The 23,098-nt window shown below is 40.6% G+C and overlaps 1 protein-coding gene across 5 annotated transcripts in view; it reads left to right on the top strand.

The window, feature by feature from the left end:
• Positions 1-1,162: 1,162 nt before the first annotated feature.
• KCNQ5 (potassium voltage-gated channel subfamily Q member 5) overlaps positions 1,163-23,098 on the top strand; it is a gene marked incomplete at both ends in the record, with an annotated part of 479,225 nt that continues 457,289 nt past the window's right edge. For all 5 annotated transcript variants that reach the window (XM_084228523.1, XM_084228521.1, XM_084228524.1 and 2 more), the window contains one exon: positions 1,163-1,563. In XM_084228523.1, the coding sequence (XP_084084649.1) occupies positions 1,163-1,563 (401 nt within the window). The remainder of the gene's footprint in view (positions 1,564-23,098) is intronic.

Below are 23,098 nucleotides of genomic sequence, written 5' to 3'. Positions count from 1 at the left end.
TGGTGGGGGTGGGGGGCAGAGAAGCCGGTGGTGTCCTGGGCGCTCCAAGCCCTCTAGGATTTTTCTCCCAGACACTGGCAGCTGCCACCACCACTGCCAAGACTTCGCAGTTTTATGACTTTCTCGGACTTAAATGGAAATTTCTTGACGGAGTGAATCCGGCTCGCTCTCCCCGACTTCTAGCGGCTGTCAGGCGGTGCCCGGGTGCAGCTCCTGACTACCGAGGGGCCACTTGGGAGTCTTATGCCCTGCCCACACTCCACCCCCGGGCGGGAAGATGTCCAGTTACTCGCGGACTTGCTGTCTGATGCTGGGATGGAAAGTCACAGCCCGCAAGCCGGAGTGAGTCGCGGGGAGATGCCCGGTCCCCGCCTCGCCAGGGTGGCGGTGGCGCCCCGCGGGTCTGCACACTGAACTGCCCAGGACTCGCCAGCTGCGCGGGAGCCCGGGCGCCCACACCCAGACTGCCCGCTCGGGGACTGGTTGGTACCTGAAGGGCAGGGCAGGGCCGCTCCCGCTCACACCCCTCGCGGGAGGATGGCAGGACCCGGCCGGGCGCGAGAGAGCAGCGCCCCGCATCCCCTGTTTCTTCTCCTGGCACGAGGCTGACTTAACCTTCCGGACCGCTTCACAGCCGCGGGGGGAGCCGACCCAAACTCGCGCCTGGGAGAGGGGCTCCGGAGCCGGGTCCCCTCCGGGGGAGCAGGGCAGGCGCAGTCTGGGCGTGGAGCGCGAAGGGGGAGCAGCCGGGGGAGCGGGGGGCTGGGTGTGCGCGCGTAGGAGCGCGCCTCAGAGCGCTCGGCACTCCCCCGCCCCAACCCGGGGCACTTCGGAAGGAGGGAGCCGTAGCCGCGGAAATAAGAGAGGGCAAGAGAAACCCTCTCAAAGTGACGTCCCTGACAGGTCCCGATTTCGATTTCGAAGCTAAGGGGTGGCAGAAATTGGGACTCCGGTGCCTCCTCCGCGCGCCGTCCCCCAGCCCCCGCCCCGAGCCCCGGGAGGCTCGCCGCCCGCTCGCCCGCTCCCCGCCCGGGACTCGGAGGTCGCGGGCCGGCGGGCGCCCCGTCGGCCGCGGCTTCCTCTGGAAAGCCGCCGGCGCGCATGAGGCCGCTGCCCCCGCCGCAGGCACTGGCGCCCCCTTCGCCGTGCCCGTGGTGATGCCATGCCCCGCCACCACGCGGGAGGCGAGGAGGGCGGCGCCGCCGGGCTCTGGGTGAAGAGCGGCGCGGCGGCGGCGGGCGGGGGGCGCCTGGCCAGCGGCATGAAGGATGTGGAGTCGGGCCGGGGCAGGGTGCTGCTGAACTCGGCGGCCGCCAGGGGCGACGGCCTGCTGCTGCTGGGCACCCGCGCGGCCGCGCTCGGCGGTGGCGGCAGCGCCGGCGGCGGCCTGAGGGAGAGCCGCCGGGGCAAGCAGGGGGCCCGGATGAGCCTGCTGGGGAAGCCGCTGTCTTACACCAGTAGCCAGAGCTGCCGGCGCAACGTCAAGTACCGGCGGGTGCAGAACTACCTGTACAACGTGCTGGAGAGACCCCGCGGCTGGGCGTTCGTCTACCACGCGTTCGTGTGAGTACCCGCGACCCCCGCGGACCCCCGGCCACGCCCGCTCCGGGGGCCGGTGCGCCTGGCCCCCCAGGTTCTCGCTGTGCCCTTTCCGTGGCGGGGCCTGGGCGCGCGCGCGCGCACACACACACACTCACACACACTCACTCACACACTCACACTTGCGCGCGCACACGTGGTGGCTTTTATTTCTTTGCACGTGTTTTGGGGCTTCCTCCGAGAGCCTTCCACCTCCCTCAGCTCCCCCTGCCCCAGCTCCCCAGACCGAACCTTCGCCCCGGCTCGCCAAACGTGCTGCCCGGCAGCTTCAGGCGCCGCGGGCGAGAGCGGGCCAGACGGGGGACACAGGCTGCGCGGATAATGGGGAGTGATTAGGTCCCGAGACGCGTAAACTTTAACCGAACGGGGCGCCCGGGAGCTGGGAAGGCGAGGGGAGACGCGCGGGTGTGAGGCTGCTGCGCGCGCGGAGGTGCCGGCGCGCTGGGACGGGGCGGGGAGGCCGGGGCCGACCGCGGGGTGCTCGCTGCCGGGGGCGGAGCTGAGGAAGCTGCTACTTGGTGGGGTGAGCGGCTGACTGGGTTTTGAGAGTGCCCGGAAACACGCCTCGCCGCCACCCCAGCCACCGGCAACGGAAAATCTGTCCGCGCACGAAGCTTTTCCTGCCACGAAGGTGGCCGCGGTCTCTCAGCCGCGAGCAGGGCCAGGGGAGGCGACGCTCCAGGGGAAAGCGGGGGCCAGCGGGGCGTCTGGGGTGTAGCGGCGCGGGCTGGGGTGCGGTGCAGACGCGCCCTTGGGCCGCCCGGGACAGTGATCAGGCAGCGGGTTAAGTAGGCATTTGTGGCGCTGAGTCAAAGTGTGTGTGTGTGTTAAGTAAGGCTTCGCCATCTAGCAGAGAATGCTTAATGAGAAAATGATTGGAAGCAAATGTTTATTTTCCCCTTAGGCATTAAAAACCTTTCAGTGGCTTTAAAGTTTACTACTGTTTTTCCCACAACGTCCATTCATTCAGTCTCTTGTTAGAGACAGGTTAATCTGGACATTTTTAGGTAGTGTTTATGCTGTATGCCCTGGCTATAGTTAGGTGTTTTTTTCTTCTTCTCATTTTTCTCTTCTGAGTTCTTTCCTTCTGCCTCTTTACGTTCAAATGAAATATAAATACGTCAGCCTTAGGAGACCTGTAGAGGAAGTAGCGGGCACTTATGGATACATTCCTTGTTTCCTAGTAAATAGGTTTTAAACATGTGAGTTAGGTTTCTTTTCAAATGAGGCATGCTATCCAAACAGCTCTCACCTGACTTTTTTTTTTTTAAATACCGTGGAAGAAGGGTTTGATTTTGTAAATAGGTGAACCTGGAATTTGACCACTGTAGGAGTCAGGAAATTGGTAGAGTCTACAATCTGCGCGGCTCTGGTGTCTGGAAAATTTTACAGTCTCAGATTGATGTGAACATGTAGCATTAGGTAGAATGTTCCAGCCAACTTTCCATCTTACAATGTACACAGGGAGAACGTTGTCTTACCTCATTATTTTAGCAAAAAGCATAACTTTTATTATTCACTTATGAAAGATTCACATTGATGTAGATGTGGTTACTGTAATAAATGCTAGATAAAGAGAAACACTACTGACACTGTTCATGTGCATCCCCTCTGAGTTGACATATAATTAATTCTATTTCCTAATCAACCTGGTACATTATTTTGGCCAGTCTGGATCTACTGAAACATTTAGCAATAATGATCTGTACCCACTGTGGCAGCAGTGGGTAATTTTTTTATTGTATGGGTAATTTTTTTTTTTTTTAGAAGAGTATGCTCAGAATAGTCATAGCTTTTGGATTTACAATTCATACCATTTATGGCCTTTAATTTTTGGTCAATTATGCATTGTATATTCAGAGAGGACTAGAGACACATTCTTGGTTGGTGTTCCTATTTTGCATCTTCTGTGTTATCCTTGAACATGACATAAGACTTTATATTGTAGTATGTTTTCCCAATAGGTTGGTGTTTAACAAGTTTTTGTGACCTTACAGAATTTTAAAATTTTTGGAGTTTGGGATTTGAATAATTCTCTAGATTATAATTATCAATGTCTTTAATGGTAAATAAAAAATAAATCACATAACTATCAGTATGTGCTTAAGTGAAAGTATGTATTACACACATTAGACTTTGAAACTGTAATGCTTCAGCAATTAGATAGGGGTGCTAGATCCACATTAGCTCAAAGAGGGAGTGGATAGTATCATCTGAAAGGATTCTTCACAACTATAGCTGATCCTGGGGGACAGGCCATCTTTGGCAATTGCTGCTCATGGTTTTAATGAACTTTAGCATAGCTGTACTTTATCTATTAAATTAAAAAAAAAAACAAAGTTATTTTCAATTGTAAGTCTAACGAGACCTTAATGCTAGAGGAAATTATAAGAAAATAATTTTTAGAGCGTGTAACTAATTCCCTGCCATCCTGGGAATCCCCAAATCTTACTTTAATAACTATTTTTGTAGCACATTAAGGTTCTTGCCAAGAGCAAGTGCACTGTGATTAATGAGGTACTTCAGGGATGGATTTACTTGGTCAACCTGTGTTTATACTGCCAGGAAACAAGAAAAGTACATTTAAAGTTATGTTTCAGGTAAAGAAACATTTTTGATAAGCAAAAATGATTATTATAATGGTATAAAATGTGATTTTAAGTGTTTCTAGCCTATTGGTGAAATAACTAGCAAGAGCAAGCGATAACCTACTTAAGATATTTTCATCCAATCTTTATAAATTGGTGAAGACTAGTAGTCCTTGTTCTTACAGTTCTTTGGGATTTATCAGGCAGCCTTGATTCCTGTCCTCACCTGTTCTTTAGTTTACTAGATGAGCTTTTCAAAATGAGGTGACATACTTCTTTGAATATTGTTTTTCCATTATTCCCCCTCTTTTTAGGAAAAAAAATGGGAAGAATAATGGTGGTAGTAAGAGGAGCACTTGATGAGATTCCATATATAAATTTTTGCCAGGACAACAAATGTGGTTCAGAGAAAGAGCACAGGAAACAGTGTAGCAGATACAAGTAACTCATCAGTTTGTCCAATATAGCTTTGCCTAGTATAGTACCATGGATTGGAATTTTTAGATATTTTAAACTAGAAACACAGTGCACTCACCCAAAGTAGGAACCTGGAAGTCATCCTTGACTCCTTAATCTCCTTGCTCACATTGGCCATCCAAATGATTGTTAAGTTCTCTGTGTTCACTTTAGAGGTTTTTCAGGTATCTTCCCTTCTCTCCTTTGCTGCTGATACTGTCCTTCTGTCTTTCTGGATATCTTTCCATTGGATTATTTGTAACATTCTCCTGCTTAATCACCTAGCTTCTGTTTTCAGTCTTCCAGCTCTCTGCTCTTAAAATACAAATCTTACATCATTTCCCCTTTCTTAACTCTTTCCATGACTCTTCACCATCTACTCATTCATTCATTTATCCATCTGCAACATTTGAGTTTCTCCTGCCAATTCTCTAATTAATAAGGCTAAGGCCTCCACTCTCAGAGAGGAAAAGATTCCAGCACCAGATGAAGGGTAGGTTTGTGATCAAGTGTGAAACAATGTATCGGTGCTATCACAGAAGTACAAAGCTGAAGAGAAAAGGAAGTGGAAATGAAGGTAGAAAGGTCACAGACTTCAAAGAGCTAGTGAGGCATGAACTGAGTTTTGACAAATGAGTAGTTAATTTTGAGATGAGAAAAGCAAGGGTGAATGAACAATATTTGCTTGGGCAGAGATAGGGAATTGTAAATCAATACATTCATTTTAGGTACTGATACATATCAATATTTGCAGGACAAAGATGGCCATAGGTAAAGAGGGCAGGTCAAAAAGCACACAAACCTGATTGGATATTCTCAGATGCTAACCATGGAATTTAGTCTTTATCTTGTAATAATAATGGTCATTGAATGGTGATGATCAGAGGAATGATGCAATTTTTTTTAAGATTTATTTATTTATGCATACAAGAACTGGGGTATAGGCCAGAAGTGCGGGGGGGTGGGGGTGGTAGTGGTGGTGAGAGAATTCACCAGAGACAGAGTGGGGAACAGAACAGGTGGACTGACTGAAATGCACAGCTGAGGGGAGCAGTGGACAAGACAGGAGAGGTCTGCTTCGCCATGTGGGTCACCTCCCTCGTGCTTGTGGGTTATCAAACTCGTGCTGCAGTGGCTGCTGATAGCTTCATAGTGCTGTGCCTTAATCCCTTGCACCACCAGGGAGGCCCCAGAATGATGCAATTTAAACAACTTTTGGGAAAGATCTGTCTTTCGTTGGTTGGGTAATGAACCAGAGGTGCAAAATGGAGTCACGATAGCTTGTAAAGAGATGATACCAACTGTCCAACTTTTTCTTTCATTCTCATATTCTTGTATTCATAAATTTATTTCCTGAATGTCTTTTTGGACTCTATTGTGTGCCATGGACTAGAAAGATGAGAGATGATTATTTAAGGAACTAAGGCAGTAACTATAGGGAGGAGGAGTAGATTAATTAGAAAAATATTAAGGAGGTGTAACTGGAAGATTTTCTTTCCATCAGACTGATGTTCAGTATGAGAAGAGCGATTTTGACTGGGTGGTTTGGGGAATGGAAGTATTATTCCTTCATATACAGGGCAAAGCAATATAAGTTCAGATTTGGACTTTTTGAGTTTCAGGTGTTGTAAAACACTTAGGCGGAGCTTGTAGGTAGTAAGAACAAAATACTAACTGAGGCATACTCCATCTTTTCCAATTGTATCTTGGATTCACAGCCTGAATCATCTCTGGCAGTTACAGAGCATTCATTAAGCTAATTTTTAATGAACGAATCCATTTAAATATGTAGAACTTAATCTAGAAGTCTGGATACTTATATTTGGAAGCCTTTGGCAGTGGTGGTTAAAGCAATGAATAGAACCCTTGAGGTAGCCTGGAAATGCACCATACAATGAGGATATCATATGGTGGAGGTCAGAGCCTGGGGAACACCATCATCAAGCTGCGGTTGGAAGAGTAAAGAGCCTGAAGAAAAACCTGGGTAAATATGACAAAATAACTACAAGTTCAAGGAAAGAGGCAGCAGACCTTATTTTCATAAAATCAAAGGAAGGAAGATGTATGCAGGATGGAGGTATGGCTAGCTGTTTCCAGGGCTGCAGAAAAACCTAGAAAAATGTGTTAATTTTAATTAGATTGGTCATGAAGGAGGTCGCTGCTGACCTTTGCAATAGCAGCTTCAGTGTATTCACGAGGGTTGTAAATGTGATATAAGTGGACTTGCAACAGGGTGGCCCCCAGGAAAGGAGAAGATTCCAGGTTTCCTGCCCCACCCAAGGGAGAGTGGAGCTGAGCAGAGAGAGACGAAGCTGCAGAGGAGACTGAGGAAGGAAGGAAGCAGGATAGAGCCAGAAGGAGACCTGGAGGAGGCACATGGAGCAGAGAGACACGTGAAGAAACTGTGCTTGCCTTTTGGTCATAGACTGGGTGACACAGATGTGGGTGAAAGACCATAGGGAGGCGACAATGGCAGTTTTTGTCTTGATTTTGATTTTGTTCTTTTCCCTCCAGACTTGTCTGGTTGTTTCTGATTCTGTTCTGTGGGTCCCCACTGCAAGATGCTTTAGACTTGTGGCAGGCTTTGGGGCCTTGCTCTGGGCCAGTCCCATTTGGATGGACTTTTACCTACGAGGGGACGGGTAACTTTGGGTGCTTGATTTAGAAACTATATTATTTGCCTTTCCTTTATTGTTTCCTAATTGTATTAAAGTTCCTTCCCATTAAAGTCTCATTTGTTTTGTGTTGATGTGGTGGATGGCAGAACCTATTTAGAGAAGGAAGGTTTGCGGGGCCCTGCCCTGTAACAGACTGAGGAGTGGTTGAGGGTTGGGAAGCATAAGGCAATAGTGTTAAGTTAAATTCCGAGTTCCTTGGAGTAGGTTACAAGACCCTTCATGACATGGTTTCTGCCCATCTTTCTTGCCTCATCTCTAACCCTGCACCCTAACTTAATGAACTGCTCCATTCCATGACTGGCCACCATGCTTTTGCTCATGCTGGTCTCTTGGACTCTTTCTACTCCTTGCACCCTGGCTATCCATTTCTACTGTTTCTTCAAACAGAATTCAAGCATCACTTCCTCTTGGACATACCTTTCTCCTTCCCTCCCAGAATGATTTAGGTGTCCCTGTCTTGGATTCCAGTGGCATTCTGGCAATATCATTGTAATGGTGCTTGCCCCACTGTGTTATTATGGTTTACTTGATCTGTTCTCCTACAAGAGGGTGAACTTCCTTCACAAAAAATCTGCTTATCTCTGTCTCAAGCAAATAGCAAAGTGCCTTGTATCTAGCAGACCTTCAATATATGTTTGCTTAGTGGTAAGTATATACTTTTTCCTTGGAAGCTTCATAGTAAGCCAAAGTTTTTTTGTTTTTTGTTTTTTTTTCTCAGAAGTAAGATACGTGGGATTCATTTAGAGGGAAAAGGTATAGGGCTAGAAGTAGGAGACTAACTGCCTTATTCTCAAATTTCCCATGAATTAGCTTTGTGACTTGAAATAAATCATTTCGCCCTTCGGGGTCTCTGAATCTTTTTCTCTTAAAATGTCACAGTAGTGTCTGTGATCCATCCAAGATGGTGAAAAATACTGTGGATAGTCTAAAATACTATCTTATAGAGGAGTGTTTGCAATAAAGAAATGATATGAATCTTCCTGATCACTGAGCTCCAGGACTACCTCCTAAATTGGTCACTTTAACTTTACTGCTAACTCTAGTGAGGTCTGTAAGCCACATGGTAGCCAAAATGATCTTTCTAAGGACATAAGTAGATTAGATCTCTGCTCTTCTTGTTGGTGGGTGGGGGAGGGGAATCTGTTTATTGTCTGTTACACCCAATTCTTTCAAAGCAAGGGCTCTTATCTTATTCTCTGCTATATTACCAGTGCCTAGAAAAGTGATTACCACAAAAAGATATTCTATGCTTACAGATTGATTCACTTACTGATACCCGAGGTCTCCAAAATATACTTAACTGGTTTCTGGGTGGAAGGTGGAAATTGGTTTGGTTGCTCTTTTGGTTGCTCTCAGTGTCAGGACTCAATTAGATCTAATGAATGACTTTATTATTTATGTACATATTTTATTTTGAATTAGGTCAATATCCATAGAAATAAATGCTTGCATTTTATTTTTTTTCCTGCACTCCTTAAAAAAAATCACTATTTCTCTTAAATGAAGAGAGCCTATACAAGCTGTACTTTGTGCTACTGTATAGTAACATAAAAAATGCTCTATACCCTTCAAATAAATCTATGTTAAAGAATTAAATAATGCTATAGAATTTGAGGATCATATTAAAATTAGAAATTTTGCAAAGTGTTAAATATTAAAATATTAGTGTTGGTAATATTATGGCCTTAAAGAAATAAAACATAAAAAAGAATATTTTAAAATGGAATGAAGTATTGATACAAGAAACACTATAAACAAGGAAGATAGCCAGAAACCTTTTGATAACTGCTTGCAAAGAATTGATGCCAGTTTTAATTTTTAATTGCAAATGGCTATTTTGGCTGCTCAGAATGCCAGTGGAGCATGTTTTATCCTAGCCCAGTGGTGTGAAACAACTTCAGGTGGAATTATTGAAGAGCCACAGCTCATAGTTATGTTAATGATTTGTAGATGTTTCTATTTTAATTTTTTTTCTTCAACCACTTGCAGGTATGCTATTTGAAGTTTCATTTGGTTACAACCTGGGATACAGATAGCCACTCAGCTGAATTTTTTTAATAATTGTTGAAATTCTTTGATGAGTCTCAAGAGTTTCAGTCTATCCTTTTGGTGCTTTGCTTTCAGTTTGCCTAAGGAATGACTTTCCTAAATGTCATTGAAATCATCTTTTTATTTTTTTTATTTTAAAGATTTATTTATACAAGAACTGGGGTACAGTCAGAGGTGAGGGAGGGTGAAAGAATTCACCAAAGACAGAGTGGGGAGCAGAACAGGCAGATGGACCAAAGATGCTGCTGAGGGGAGCAATGGCTGGACAGGAGAGGTCTGCTGGGCCATGTGGATTTCTCCCTGGCCAGCCGGAAATCGAACCGGCTCTGCAAAGGCTGCGGACAGCTTCATGGCGGGGTGCTTATCCAACTGCACCACAGGGGAGGCCCGAGATCATCTGTTTTTAAACCTAAAAATAGGTTGAGCTTTTTCCATTCTATATCTGTATCTGATCTATATCTGTCTGCCTATAGACACAGATATAGGTCCATACACACACACAACATATAACTATATATACTGTATCCAGTAGCAGAGACGTTATTAATGCAAATATTTACACTTACCTTGTTCAGCTGCTCTAAAGGTAAAAAGACATTTGAATAAAATGCAATTCAAAAGTGAAAATAATCTAAAGTTACTCTTGATAACATGGAGATTATATCATACTTTAAATATCTTAATTTAAGTACATGTAAAGAGAAAATTTTATCCTTCTTCAGTTAGTGGCAAGATGACCTTTTATAGTTATGCTATGATTTTTCCTTTCTTTGTTTAAAGTCAATTCAGTTTAATATTTAATTAAGAGACATTATGTGTACAACTTAATGTGCTAGATGCTGGTGTTTCAAAACAGGGAATGATGTGGACCTTGACCTCAAGAAAATTCCATTAGGGAACAGATTAGATTTGGATTAAATAATGAACTTTACCTTTCTGAATTTGATGACTACATGCAAGTTGTTTCTAATAACACCTACTTAATCTGTAAAATTGGAATAATAATATTATGTCAAGGTTATGTCAAGGTGTTATAATATATAATAATGTGTATGTGCCACACACATACACATACATGCACACATATTTAACCATATTTAGCATAGTGGCTGCTAGTGAAACTAGAGAGAAAAATAGAGGTAATGTAGTAGAAGGCTGTCTTACTACATCAAAGGTTCAGGATTTTGTCCTGTAAGTCATAGGTAGTCTTTGAGGTAGATGGGGTGTAGGCAGGTATTAACATCGTTGAATTTCCATTTTAGATTAGTCACTTTGCCAGCTTCATTATGATGACTTGAAGGGGACAATTTGGAGGTAGGAGACCCATTTTGAAACTGTTGTTCCAAATTATGCAAGAGATAATTGGATTGGAGCAATGGTAGTGAAGAGGGAGAAAAAGTATGGTGATAGTGCTGAAATGTATTAATGAATGAGTGAATGTTGAAGATGAAGAGGGGCAGATTTATTTTTCCAGATTGCTGGTTTGATAGTTGGATAAACAGTGGACCCATTAACGGATAAAGAATGCAGGTTGAGCAGTAGGTTGAGGGAGTGTTTGGGGGTTATGAAATGAATTTAACTTTGGAAATGCTAAGCTTTCAGCAACTGTGCAACTCACAACTACACATGTATCACAGCTGTGGATGAAGATTTAAAAGACATAAAATTCAAACAAGAATTAAAACCACAAGGATGGCATGTGAAGAAAGAGGGCAGTAGTTCAAAGATGGAAACTTGGCAAAACAAAAGTGGAAAGGGAACGTAAAATGTAGTAGACAGCAAGACATAAAGAAAGACTAGACAAAAAGATGATCAGATGGTCATGGAAACTGAGAATTTCAAGAAAGTTTAAAAAAGTAATCGACTATGAATTGTAGACAGTGGTTTAGTAAGATAAGGACCCGGGAGTTCCATTGGCTATGGCAATGTAGAAGTCTTTAATGTGACCTCACCAAGTTCTCCTTCAGTGAAGTGGTTAGGGGAGAAACCAGAATCCTTTTGAGAAATGTATCAGAAGTGAAGAGTTGAAACAGGGACTATAGACTATATTCAGTTAGTTTTGGAAGAATATAAGAAGAGAAGTTGAGCACTAGCTAGAAGGGTATATCAGACTAAGGAAGAAAACGAGAACATAAGCTGTGGGAACATTGAAGGAATAATTACAGTTAAGTCATTTTTCATTTTGATTATGTGCTAGACATTGTTCCAAAGGCTTTACACATATTAACTCTTTTAATCTCCCCAATAGCACTAAGAAGTATTATTAGCATTAATAATCTGCCTTTAATAGACCAGAATATTAAGAAGGTGTTCAGTAACCTGTTCAAGTTCAACCTCTGAGTGATGGTATAACAGGACTTTGAACCAAAGCACGTTGACTGAGAGCCCATTTTCTGCCCAAGACCCTTCCTATCAAATGGATAATTACAAAAAAATATGTTTGGATCTAGTATAGAGTGCAGTATATGCATAATCAATTTTTGTTGAAAAAAATTGAATGATATTTTAAATCCCTATAATCTAGTATTAGAGAATCGTGTATAACTTGATAGTATTAGGAATGTTGATTACTCTGTCTTCAAATTCTAACCAGCTCAAATTCCCTTTTTTATATTAAATTTTTTATTAATAACTCTGGCTTATTTCCTTAACTTTATGTATCTCCCTTAGCTTTTATTATTTGGACCATGTATTTTAGTCCTTAATTTCATTCTTATGTTGTCTTCTAGTTGGGTTGTTCATCTAATTCTTCACAAATAGTTTGTGTCTAAAGAGACCAAGGTACCTTCTTCTTTTATATATCCTATGGTATCAAATCCAGATTTTCATTCATTATTTTTAATCAAACCACCCAGATCATTGCCACCAGTGGGATCCTTTTATATGCTAGCTTTCCTTTTTGAACAAGAATTTCCTTAAGTTCTTCTAAAGTTTAAACTGTGGAATACTTATATTAAGGATGCAAATTGCTATAATAACTTCTTAATACCATTTCCTATGAACATTGCATTCCCAATTTACACTTCTGTTGCAGTATACTTAAGATTCACTTAAAAATAGCAACAATTGCTTTGATTAAGCTTTATAATGGCTCACTATATTTCTTCCAAACTGATTTTACATGTTTTTCTTTCCTCCTTTAAACTATTCAGTAAAATATTTGATTTGTTCTCTCTCTCTCTCTCTCTCTCTCTCTCTCTCTCTCTCTCTCTCTCTCTCTCTCTCTCTCTCTCCTTGCTCTGCATTTTTTTTCTTTCTTCCCACATACACATTTTTACTGGGCATGTCTTCCTTTCTTTTCTGCATTTGTCCTGCTGCCCTCTACCTCCCATCTAAATTACTCCTGTGTTTTTGTTTTTTTCTTTTTCTCTGTACAGTTATCTTTGCGGAATGGTGTTTTTTTCTCATTTCTTTTTACCATGCTGTGTAATTTGATTTCTCTTCCTCTTAAAGTCATCTGCTCTTAATCAAGAGAGGCACTCACCCTATAATTGCTTACATGCTTCAGGAGTGTGCTATGTAAGTAGATGGTACTACCTAATTTACACATCGCACCTTGGCAATTAACAGAGGCCTTTAAAAAGACGTGGGGATTAGAGAACCCTATTTTCTTGGAGTTTTAGTTAGGCTCAGATGTCTTAGAAAATAAGGGAGTGAAGTCTTGAAATGGCTGTGAGGTTTTCTAGTATCTATTATTTCTAAAACATGTTAATACTCAATTTTTACCCAATGTTTTTCATCCTTATTTTTTCACTGTATAGGGTTTCTCACCTCAGGTGTGGTCCCCATAGTTTTCCCACCACCAAAGGGCCCAAAGTGCCCACAGTTCTCCACCACACTACCTGCACTTTTCTCTTCCCTATTCTATTTTCCCTTACCCCTCTCATAACTGTCACAGATCTATGGTCTACTTTCAAGGGTCAGACTTAGAGTTTGTCTTTGTCTGATCTTTTGTGTGCTTTTTCTAGATGAATACTCAAATTTTTAAGGAATAATTTTTAAAAGATCAGTCTTCCAATTTTGGAAGTTGGCTACCCTATATCATTGAGAAATTAAAAATTATTTTTCTTCCAGATAGAATTATTATTGAAGAAAGCCACATTAAAGAAATTTAAATCTGTTTTCCACACATAGTAAATAGCAGTTAATTTAAAAATATTTATCATACAGACTGTTACAGTTGTTAGGAGTTTCCTTATTCTGTGAGCCAAGAAACAGATCTATAATTTGACAGCAGAGAGCTGCAGTTTTCCTGTGTAATTGGTAGACTCAGCATGGACTCCAAATGCAAGTTATTATAGGAATAGATGTGATTATTTTTTTAAATCCATGTATTTTTTTTCCTTTGTGAAAGCTATTTCCATAACCATTTATAGAGCGGGAACCAAGTTTAGATCTCCCATTTCGCTAAACCTGTTTTTTCTACCACCTGAATGAGTCTGGGATTGGATGGAATTGAGAATTCAGTTTCTTCACCGCATGTTTTGAGTCACTGGATATCTTTCTCAACTTTCTGATTTGTAAAGTTAGACACAATTCTTCTGTTTGTTCAATAACCTGACCTCATGCTATGTGGAAGGGTTTGAGTAGGAACTATGGGGGGCTGAATGGAAATACAGCAGCCTATTCTCTCAAGGAATTTTTACTCCAGAAGGATATTGGTTTACTATTTACTGAAAAACAAAAACCATCTGTCTGTATTGACTTAAGATAAAAGCAAAGGTTGGCCCGTCTCCAGCAGCATTTAGCTATTGCTTTTATTGAAGGGATTTACTAGGTAAACTTTAGGATCACCATATAGAGAACTGCTGATTACCAGTTGTCTTGACCTCTTGGCAAACTTTGGAGCTGGTGTTCAATTCCTTGTGCATGTGGGCGTTCTGCTCAGGGCATTCCCACACAAAGACCAAACACAGGAGTTCCCACTGATCATAGTAATTTCCAAAGAGTAGTAATTAAACTAGTTAAACTAAATGTTCTAGTTAATAAAACATTCTGAGTATGTTTAATTTGCTCCAAAGTATTTTTAAAATTAGAAAAGAAGCCAATGCTGCTTCATAATACTTTGTTTGGAGATGATATTTTTTTTCTTCCCCAAAAGGCATTAAGAACAATAACATAAGCCAAAAGTTTGGTTTTTAAAAAAAATCAAGTGAAACGCCTGTTCATTTTCAGTGTACACTCTGAGTTTCTAATGTAACAATATAGATATCATTCCAAGTCTTCCATGGTGTCTAGAATTCATTCATTTATTTTTCCATTCATTCATTATTTGAGTGTCGAACACATACCATGTTCTTCGAACACTTAAGAAATGATCCTTACTGTTTGGCTATCTTTCTGCAGGCATGTGGAAAATGGGTCTTTTCTTCAACTAGAGAGTGATACCTCACGGGGAAGGTATATTCAGTCAATATGTTTTTGTTTTAGTCTGCAAGACATTCTTGATCCTTCACCTTAAGTTTATGCCTTAAGCTTTAACTGTGTATCTGAAGTATATAGGCAAGGTAAAGAAATTATAAGGTGAAATTAAATTAGTTTTAAATTTATCATGCCAGATGATAAAATCCTAACATTTTGCTCCATCAAATAGAAAAGGCAGAGAAGTTGAACGGTAACACAAATGTCTTTGGGAGAACCCATTTATAGCTTTGAACCCAAGCTTCTGCCCAAGCATCTGCCCAAGCATCACACAGTACTTGACAACTATTGATAGAATAAATGACAGTCAGTTTGTGTAGGGCCAGCATTTTTTAACATTCAACTTGATATCCAAATGTTTTTCTCTAGAAGAAAGTCAGATCAGTTCCTCTAGATTCAGATCTACCAACGGGTAAACACAGTGAGATGGTTTAGAATCAACCCAGAGGGCCCAGCCACACTAGTCATGCATACAGATGGTCTTTCAAAAGGTGGAACAGGAAACACAGAAGGAAAGAAAAAGTGTATATTCATCACTGTGCTAATCATGTTGTCTTGCAGACAACCATTTTGGCCACCAGTTTGGTTTGATTGTGCTTTAGTGACCCATTATTCCTTTTTCTCAGTAGGAGGGACTAGTAGTCATGCCATTGAAAGTGGAAGTTATCTTTAGCAGGAAAGATTCCCTTACATGGTTCCAGAGCTTTTGCTTCCAGTATTAGTCTTGAAGAGTTACTTTATAAATTACTGTTTCCAAACTAGTTGGGTCATGCTGCTGAGAGCTCTTTTCCAGGGCTTGTGGATATGGAGTCTTATTCCAGCCTTCAGGGCAGGAAATGGATAATAAAAGTAAGTTTATAGATGGCACTAAGTGAGGTATCCTAGACAACCATAAATAAGTATAGTCAAGAAACTATCACACTGTGCTGGAGAAAACAGAATATTCCTTTAATTCAAGAGTAGATTCCATAATTCAAATTGAGATCAATGAGAGATCATACTTTTTCCTCCAAAAAAGGTTGAAGGCAATTACCTGTGTACATTTTTTTTTTTTTTAGTTTGTTGTTGGTCCAAAGTCCTTTCTACATTGAAATCTTAATATAGATTTCCAAAGTACATGATGACACATTTAAAAGACAATCCCAGTAGATCTGTGTTGTGAATGAAACTCTTGATTATGATTTGCTCTTGCTTCAAGAGCACAGGTAAAGCTAGTGGTAACTCCAGAATATGTGTCTAGGGCTGGTACAGCAATATACTTGTTAACAGAGAATGGTAACTCTCAGAATGTGAAAGAAAGGAGAAAAGGGGTGTTAAAAGGTAGTACTGGAGCCCTTAGTTCTTTATTTTTGGTGGCAAAAAAAGGATGAAAAAAATCAAAGTTTTCAAGGATTCAATTAAATGTGACTGTAACCAAACACAAGTTGCTTACTTCTGTTTTAGGGAGAGATAGAATGCACAGACAGACATGTAACCTGTTTGGGCTTTAGGAGAGAAAGACAGAGGGTTGTTACTAATGCTGAGGTGACGATGAATCACAAAAGTGTTGGTAGAAGAATGTAGGAAGAAAATTTTGGGGAAATCTGGCATTTAGGGAGAAGAGGGACTTGTGAAAGAGATAAAAAAGACTGTTGCAACACAACACTCTCAAGAGGACCAAGTGTCAAAGATTATAATGGGGTGAGAGTAATAAAAAGAAAAGAAATGAAGATGTGAATGTTGTGACATATATCTGAAGAGGTACAAATCTATACCTGTCAACTGTTTATATCTCTTTGACAGTGTTATATATAACAGTGCTATAAACCAATGTTACCTCAATTTAATAAAAAAGCAATAATGTGGAAAGACAGAATAAATAAGGAGAGACCAGGTCTAGAAGAAAGCTCAGCAAGCTAGGAGTGGTTAGTATCTGCATTACCATGTGCTCCTGGGGACATTCAGTTTCACAGGGAAAAAAATTATGCCTGGAAAAAGAGCCAGAATTACCAAAAATCTAGGTAGTATGCTGTCTTGTGATCAACATCTCAAAAGACTGCACACACGGTGAAAGGTGTCTCTGAAGGGGTAACTGGAATGGGGACTCCAGAATGCAGCAAAGTGTCCTAAGAACCTCCTGCAAAAGCAGGGAATTCTGGTTTGAAAGCAATCTTCCAATTCATAAGAGAAATTTTGATAATGGGGCAAAGCAGTTCTCAAGAGTTGGAGATAAGGTTCCAAACAGTGCTTGGAGGGGAGTAGGTAGAGACAGATTAGGCTGCGCAATTGACACTTAAATGGGTGGAGAGAGAGGGAGAATGGTAGATTAGGGAGCAACAGAGTTAAACTAAACCTTTATTTCTCCAGCAGCTGGAAGTCTGCACCTACATAAAAGCACAGGGAAAGCTCCCTCTTCCCCCCAAAGTAGAAAGATTTAAGGAATTGAGAAGAACAGGATCCTGGAAAAAGACAGATAGGGATTGAAAGAAGTATAATGGTAAAATGGAATGAATGAATGAAAGAAGTGGAATATTAAATAAAAGTTTGGGTTGGTGGCTTTGGGATATGTTAAGATAGCAGATAGCACAGGAAGTTGAATAACATGGTTTCTCAACAAAGCAAACACCCTAATGCGGTTGAACATGACCAGGTAGAAGACACAGTGTGAGTGTGTATGTGTGTGTGATTCTGAGACTTTCTCTACTAGTGTGTACAGGGGAAATTTAAAAAGCAGGTGGAGCTACAAATCAGGGCTGAACAACTGTGTCCAAGGCAAAGGGAGTGAATCCTGCCCTATAAGTCACACACACTGAACATGTGTGACTGAATAAATCACTGATCTCTTTAAGCACCAACCATCTGATAAATGTAGACATGATAAATGTGAAAATGTGAAAGCTCCTTATATAATTGCTGGCAACAGGAAATGATAGTTTATGTACTCCTGACAGAATAGTCTTTCAGTCTCTTTAGAGGAGAAAATCCCTTAATGCTGGGCACATGTACAAACATTTATTTAGTGAATAAATGAATTAAACATATATAATCCTTACTTTACAACAGCATTGCAGTTGGTGCCAGGGTTATAAAGCTGGAAATTTTCTGCTATCTGTGCAAACTCTGAGCTTGAACAAAAAGAATTTTCTCAGGAAAAAAGGTAAATATAATCTCTTTATTGCTGTATACATAAAGTATATTCCTAAAGTTCAAATGTTATTTTATTTAAAAAAATATTTATTCATAAAAGACCTGGGGTACAGGCCAGAGGTGCAGGGGGGTGAGAGGATTCACCAGAGACAGAGTGGAGAGCAGAACAGGCAGATTGACTGAAGTACACTGCTGAGGGGAGCAGTGGGTGAGACAGGAGAGGTGTGCAGCACCTTGTGGCTTAGCTCCCTGGCAGGGGATCAAAGTGCTGATTTGATGGCCGTGGATAGCTTCATAGTGCTGAGACTTAACCCCTTATACCACCGGAGAGGCCCAGTTCAAATTTTAAAGGATTGTTAGGTACTACTGCTTTAATTCAGTGAAAGAATTATAACTGGAAGGAACTTTAGGGACTTTCTCTAACACTTACATGGAAAATAAGGATTGCAGCAATGTTGAGTAACTTGCTCAGAATCAGACATGGTCAGGGCAGCACTGTTAACCTGAAGTCATTACCTTACAGAAATGACTTCAGGTTAGCGCTTGTGATTTGTCCTGACCTATCTCTATTGAAAATACTCTATGGTTTTTAGAACTTGAGTAGGGGCATTAATTTTAAATTCTTTCATTTGTTTACTTATTATATGAACAGTATTCTGTTAAAAAGCATTTTATTATCTTTCATCCTGTATAATAACTAAAGAAATATTTCTGTCATTTAGAAATTTCTAAAAGTCAGCAAAAACACATTAGTTTAAGTGACTTTTTCTAGAGAAATTTCTGAAGAAGGGTTGCTTTGGGTGTTAAAACTTAATGATTTCTTCCTTGAAGGTTCCAATAAATGAAAAATGAGTAGATCAAGTGAAGAAACACATAAATACTTAGTCCCTTAGCTGCAGGTTTCTGTCCAGGTACAGAAGTATCTCTAGAATCTGAACAACTAGGTGTGAGTCGGAAAGAATATAAAAGTTACATGAGGACTTCAAAGCACATCTTTCCCTTTCCCTCCTTCTTACCCTTCCCCCCTGCCTTTCACACACACATACACAAAATTTCATTACACTTGGCAAATTCATTAAGGTATTCATCTAGAAATTCAAATGAACTCAACATCCCTATGTAAATGTGACATGTTAAACGAGCCTGGCACCGTGCTTATATTCCAGGAGAGCCTGGGCCAGGGCAATTAGATAGGTGCAGAAACAGCAGGATGAGATGATCCTAACTTTGGAAAACCTTTACTCTACTTTATGGTAAGTGAGGCGGATCACCAGCCCTGCAAGCATGATATCTTTACTTTTTTTTCTTGTGCTTGAATGCTTAAAATTAACTTCATTTTGATTTCCACACTTCTGGCATTTGTTTATATCTAACCATTTATTTTTATGGTTGGTAATATCATTAGAAAGGTAATGGTTTGTTTAATGAAATATGAGGAGAAGGAATTTTAGTGGTTGTTTGAAATTGCTGACCAATAAATGGCCATTGTTTGCATGAGTCATGTATGTATATTGAGAGATTGATGAGCACTGTATATGTTCTTCAAGAATCTTGTGGCTAGAAGTGATTCGGAGAACATGAAGGGTTGTCATTTATTTTTGCGAGCATTCTTTCTTCTCTAAGTTAGTCTCATGATTTTTGGATGCCTACAATATTCTTTCTTAGTGGACATAACCCACTCATTGCTGGTCCTGATTCTGAGCTACTTCATTCACTACTCTATTACTTCATTGTCTACCTAAACACGGTGTGTGTGGTGGACCATGTGGGGAGCAAATGAAAGGGGAGGCGCTTGATTCTCTGTACATGGTTAGTACTTTTTTCCTCAGAAAAGAGGTTTGGTTTGGTGCCACAAGACAAAGGGCTCTTTTTAAAAGACCTTCCTTCCATACAAAACATGTGTATACAAATGTAGAGCTCTTACACTGACCCTTAAATAAAAGGACCCTGTTGTTATTAAACCTTGACCTTATCTATTAAGCAGAGTCTGACATTTGCTAAACATCCATGTTGTGGTAGCTGCTACTCAACGTCAAACTCACAGGCTAAATCTATACCCCAAGTATTAATATCAATCTATTTAAAACTTTTGATGGCTCCTAAAGACAGCCACAGCAGTTATGTATTTGTTACAAAGACCAGAATATTCCTTCATTCAGAGATTGCATAGTTTGCAAAGATGTAAGCACAAAAATATTCCCTGAAGCTTTGTTTTGTTTTAAAAAAGTACAGAAACAAAATGAATGCTATCAACAGAAACTTGTTAAATCAATGATGGCAAAATAATCCAAGGCAAAACTGCATCCTTTGTAAAGAATAAAGTAGATATGCATGACCATGGTATGGGATATTTTCTACAATGAATTATAAGGTATACAACAGTCTATATAATATGTGTAAGTATGCACTTTTATAAATCGAAAAAATTACATACACAGTGGATTCTCATTATTCATGAGAGTTATATTGAATAAACCTACTGAAAACACTGGATTAGCAAATACCAAATCATTTCTAGTATAAATACAGGGTTAAGATTCTTGGAGACTTTGTCACATTTTCATCAAGTCATCTATACATAGCTTAATTATTATGTGTGTTTCTGTTTAAAGACACGTTGCTTACTATCTAGTTAGATCATTAACAATGAACTCATAGTTAATAGTACTATTGCTCGCGCCTGAAAAACGTTACCTTACGTGTATTTTCTCTGGAAGGCACATCACAGCCTCTGGCACTTAAGAACACAACACAGGGGCCTCCCTGGTGGCGCAAGAGGTTAAAATGCAACCTTTGAAGCTGTCTGCAGCCTCTGCAGCATGAATTCGATTCCCAGCCAGCCAGAGAGCTACCCACATGGCACAGCAGACCTCTCCTGCTCCCCTCAGCAGTGTACTTCGGTCCATCTGCCTGTTCTTCTCCCCACTCTGTCTCTGGTAAATCCTCTCACCCCCCCCACTTCTGGCCTGTACCCCAGCTCTTATATGCATAAATAAATAAATCTTAAAAAAATAGAACACCAAACAGAACTTCAGGAGTATAGTATGGGGCCATTTCAAACATTAAGATCACCCCTCAAAAACCCCACAAATGTGCAAAACATTGTGGCAATAAATAGACATATTTGAAAAAGGATACTCATTTATAAAATGAGAAATGGAACAAGAAGGTAGAGAATTACTTTGTTTGATATCAGTGGGAAACATGGACATTAAGAAGGGAGACTAAGATTTTTAACTGTCCTTCCATGTTCTCAAATAACCATTAATGCATTGAGTCTGAATTGTTTGAATTGACAGGGAGGATTAATTTTGGGGTACAAATAAATTTTTTTTTGTGGGACCCTCGCTGGCGGCCGGGGAACGAACTGGCGCTGCAGAGGCTGCAGGCAGCCTCGCAGCCCAGTGCTCAACTGCTGAGCCACCAGGGGAGGCCCGGGGTACAAATAAATTTTAAGAATAGATAAATTTGTAAAAATGGAATCTGTGACCAGTGAGGATAAGAAACACCTGTATACAAATAGACACACACACACCTTTCAATGTAAACTTCGTTGTCCTGCATGCATTTTTTTTTTTTTTAAAAAAAAACTCTGTACACAATATGGCTTTTTCTCTGTTCCCTCTCCTTTGCTCCTCCTACTGCCCTCTGCAGTCTCTTAACCACCATATTTATTTTCTCAGGAACTCTAGAGGTATGATTTTATTTGAGTGAATTTGTCAGAGTGAATACCTGCTGAATCAGGCTCTTGGCAAAGTTGGTCAATATAATTTTGCAAATTAAGAGTATTTTGTAAATGAGGAGTATGATGCTCAAAACATGAGTTCTCTGAGTAATTTCGTGTTGCCAAATATTATCCTGTGTCCCAGCGCCCTGAGAATGCCTGAACTTAGGGCACTTATGTCTGCCAAATACATTTGCTAAAATGCTTACTGAGGATTGTCAGAGTGAAAGTTAATAAGTGGGAAACAAATAATATTAGTGATACAAAGATACTATTAATGATCCAACTATCAAGTCAGTATATGATTATGGTGTGGAAATTCCCTTCAGATAGAATTCTATAATTTCTGGTCTCCTTTCATCACTCTTGTGGTGGCAGAAGACTGTAAGTCCTCAGATTTGGTTCCCACTTGTTTTATGTGGTCTTCAAAGTCCTTGAGTCTGGATATCCTTCCTGAGAATATCCACAACTCAAAGCATCCATTTCTGGCTTGTCCTCAGCTTCTATCATTGGTTTCTTGGATTATTTTGAAATCTTGCCATTCATAACTTGTAACAGAAGAGGGAGAGCTTACTGAAGAGGGTGATACTGCTGCCCAAGAGCAAGTGTACAGATGCAAAGTCCTATTTGAAGATCACTGTTCTATCATATTGAAGCACTGAGATAGAGTGACCATTACTTTGTGCACTTTAGTCACATTTGAAGTGGTTTTTCATGCATACTAGCCCTCTTAAGCTCTCCAAGCTTAAGCTTGCCATTCATAACTTGTAACAGAAGAGGGGTAAAGACTTTCATTTTTGTCTGTTGCCTTCCTTGCATATGACAGGTGCTCTTTTCTTATACCACCTATAAAAAACCTAAATAGAAAGTCACCTCCCTGAAAGGCTTTCTTCCTAACATAGAGATTTCCACTCGCCCCAGGTACTTCTTGTGATGCATTATAACCCTGGTTAAAAGCTAACTGCAGCTAAGTGAACAATGGGTAAAGAAAAAGAAATATAAGGCATGCCCATATCTAATTATAGTGGGAATTCATTGGTATCAATGGTCTCCCATAGTCTGTCCCCCATGTCCATTGTTAGTTACAACCTAAAATAATTCAAAGTTCATATAATTGGATTTCTGCCAACAGTGTTCAGTCTCACTGTGTATCTCCTCAAATATTGAGAATAGTCTTTTAAATAATGTTTGTATGCATATACACCTATATAATCAAAATGTGTGAAAACACCCCTTCATTTGAAAAAAAATAACAGGCTTGTAAAGAATAACTTCAGTAACAAATGGTGAGTTTATTTTAAGAAAAAACTTTGTAAATGTATGGACGTCTAAAAATAAAAATAGTAAGCTTTCTCAAATACTTATTTTTCTTACCAAATAGGACAGTTTTCCATAAGTGGAACAGATTGCAGTTATTGCTGATTCTGTATCTGCAAAACCACAAAGGTTTTAGAAGG

The sequence above is a fragment of the Talpa europaea genome, assembly GCF_964194135.1.
Source record: "Talpa europaea genome assembly, chromosome: 2".
Taxonomy (NCBI): domain Eukaryota; kingdom Metazoa; phylum Chordata; class Mammalia; order Eulipotyphla; family Talpidae; genus Talpa; species Talpa europaea.
This window is presented reverse-complemented; position numbering and strand designations above follow the sequence as displayed.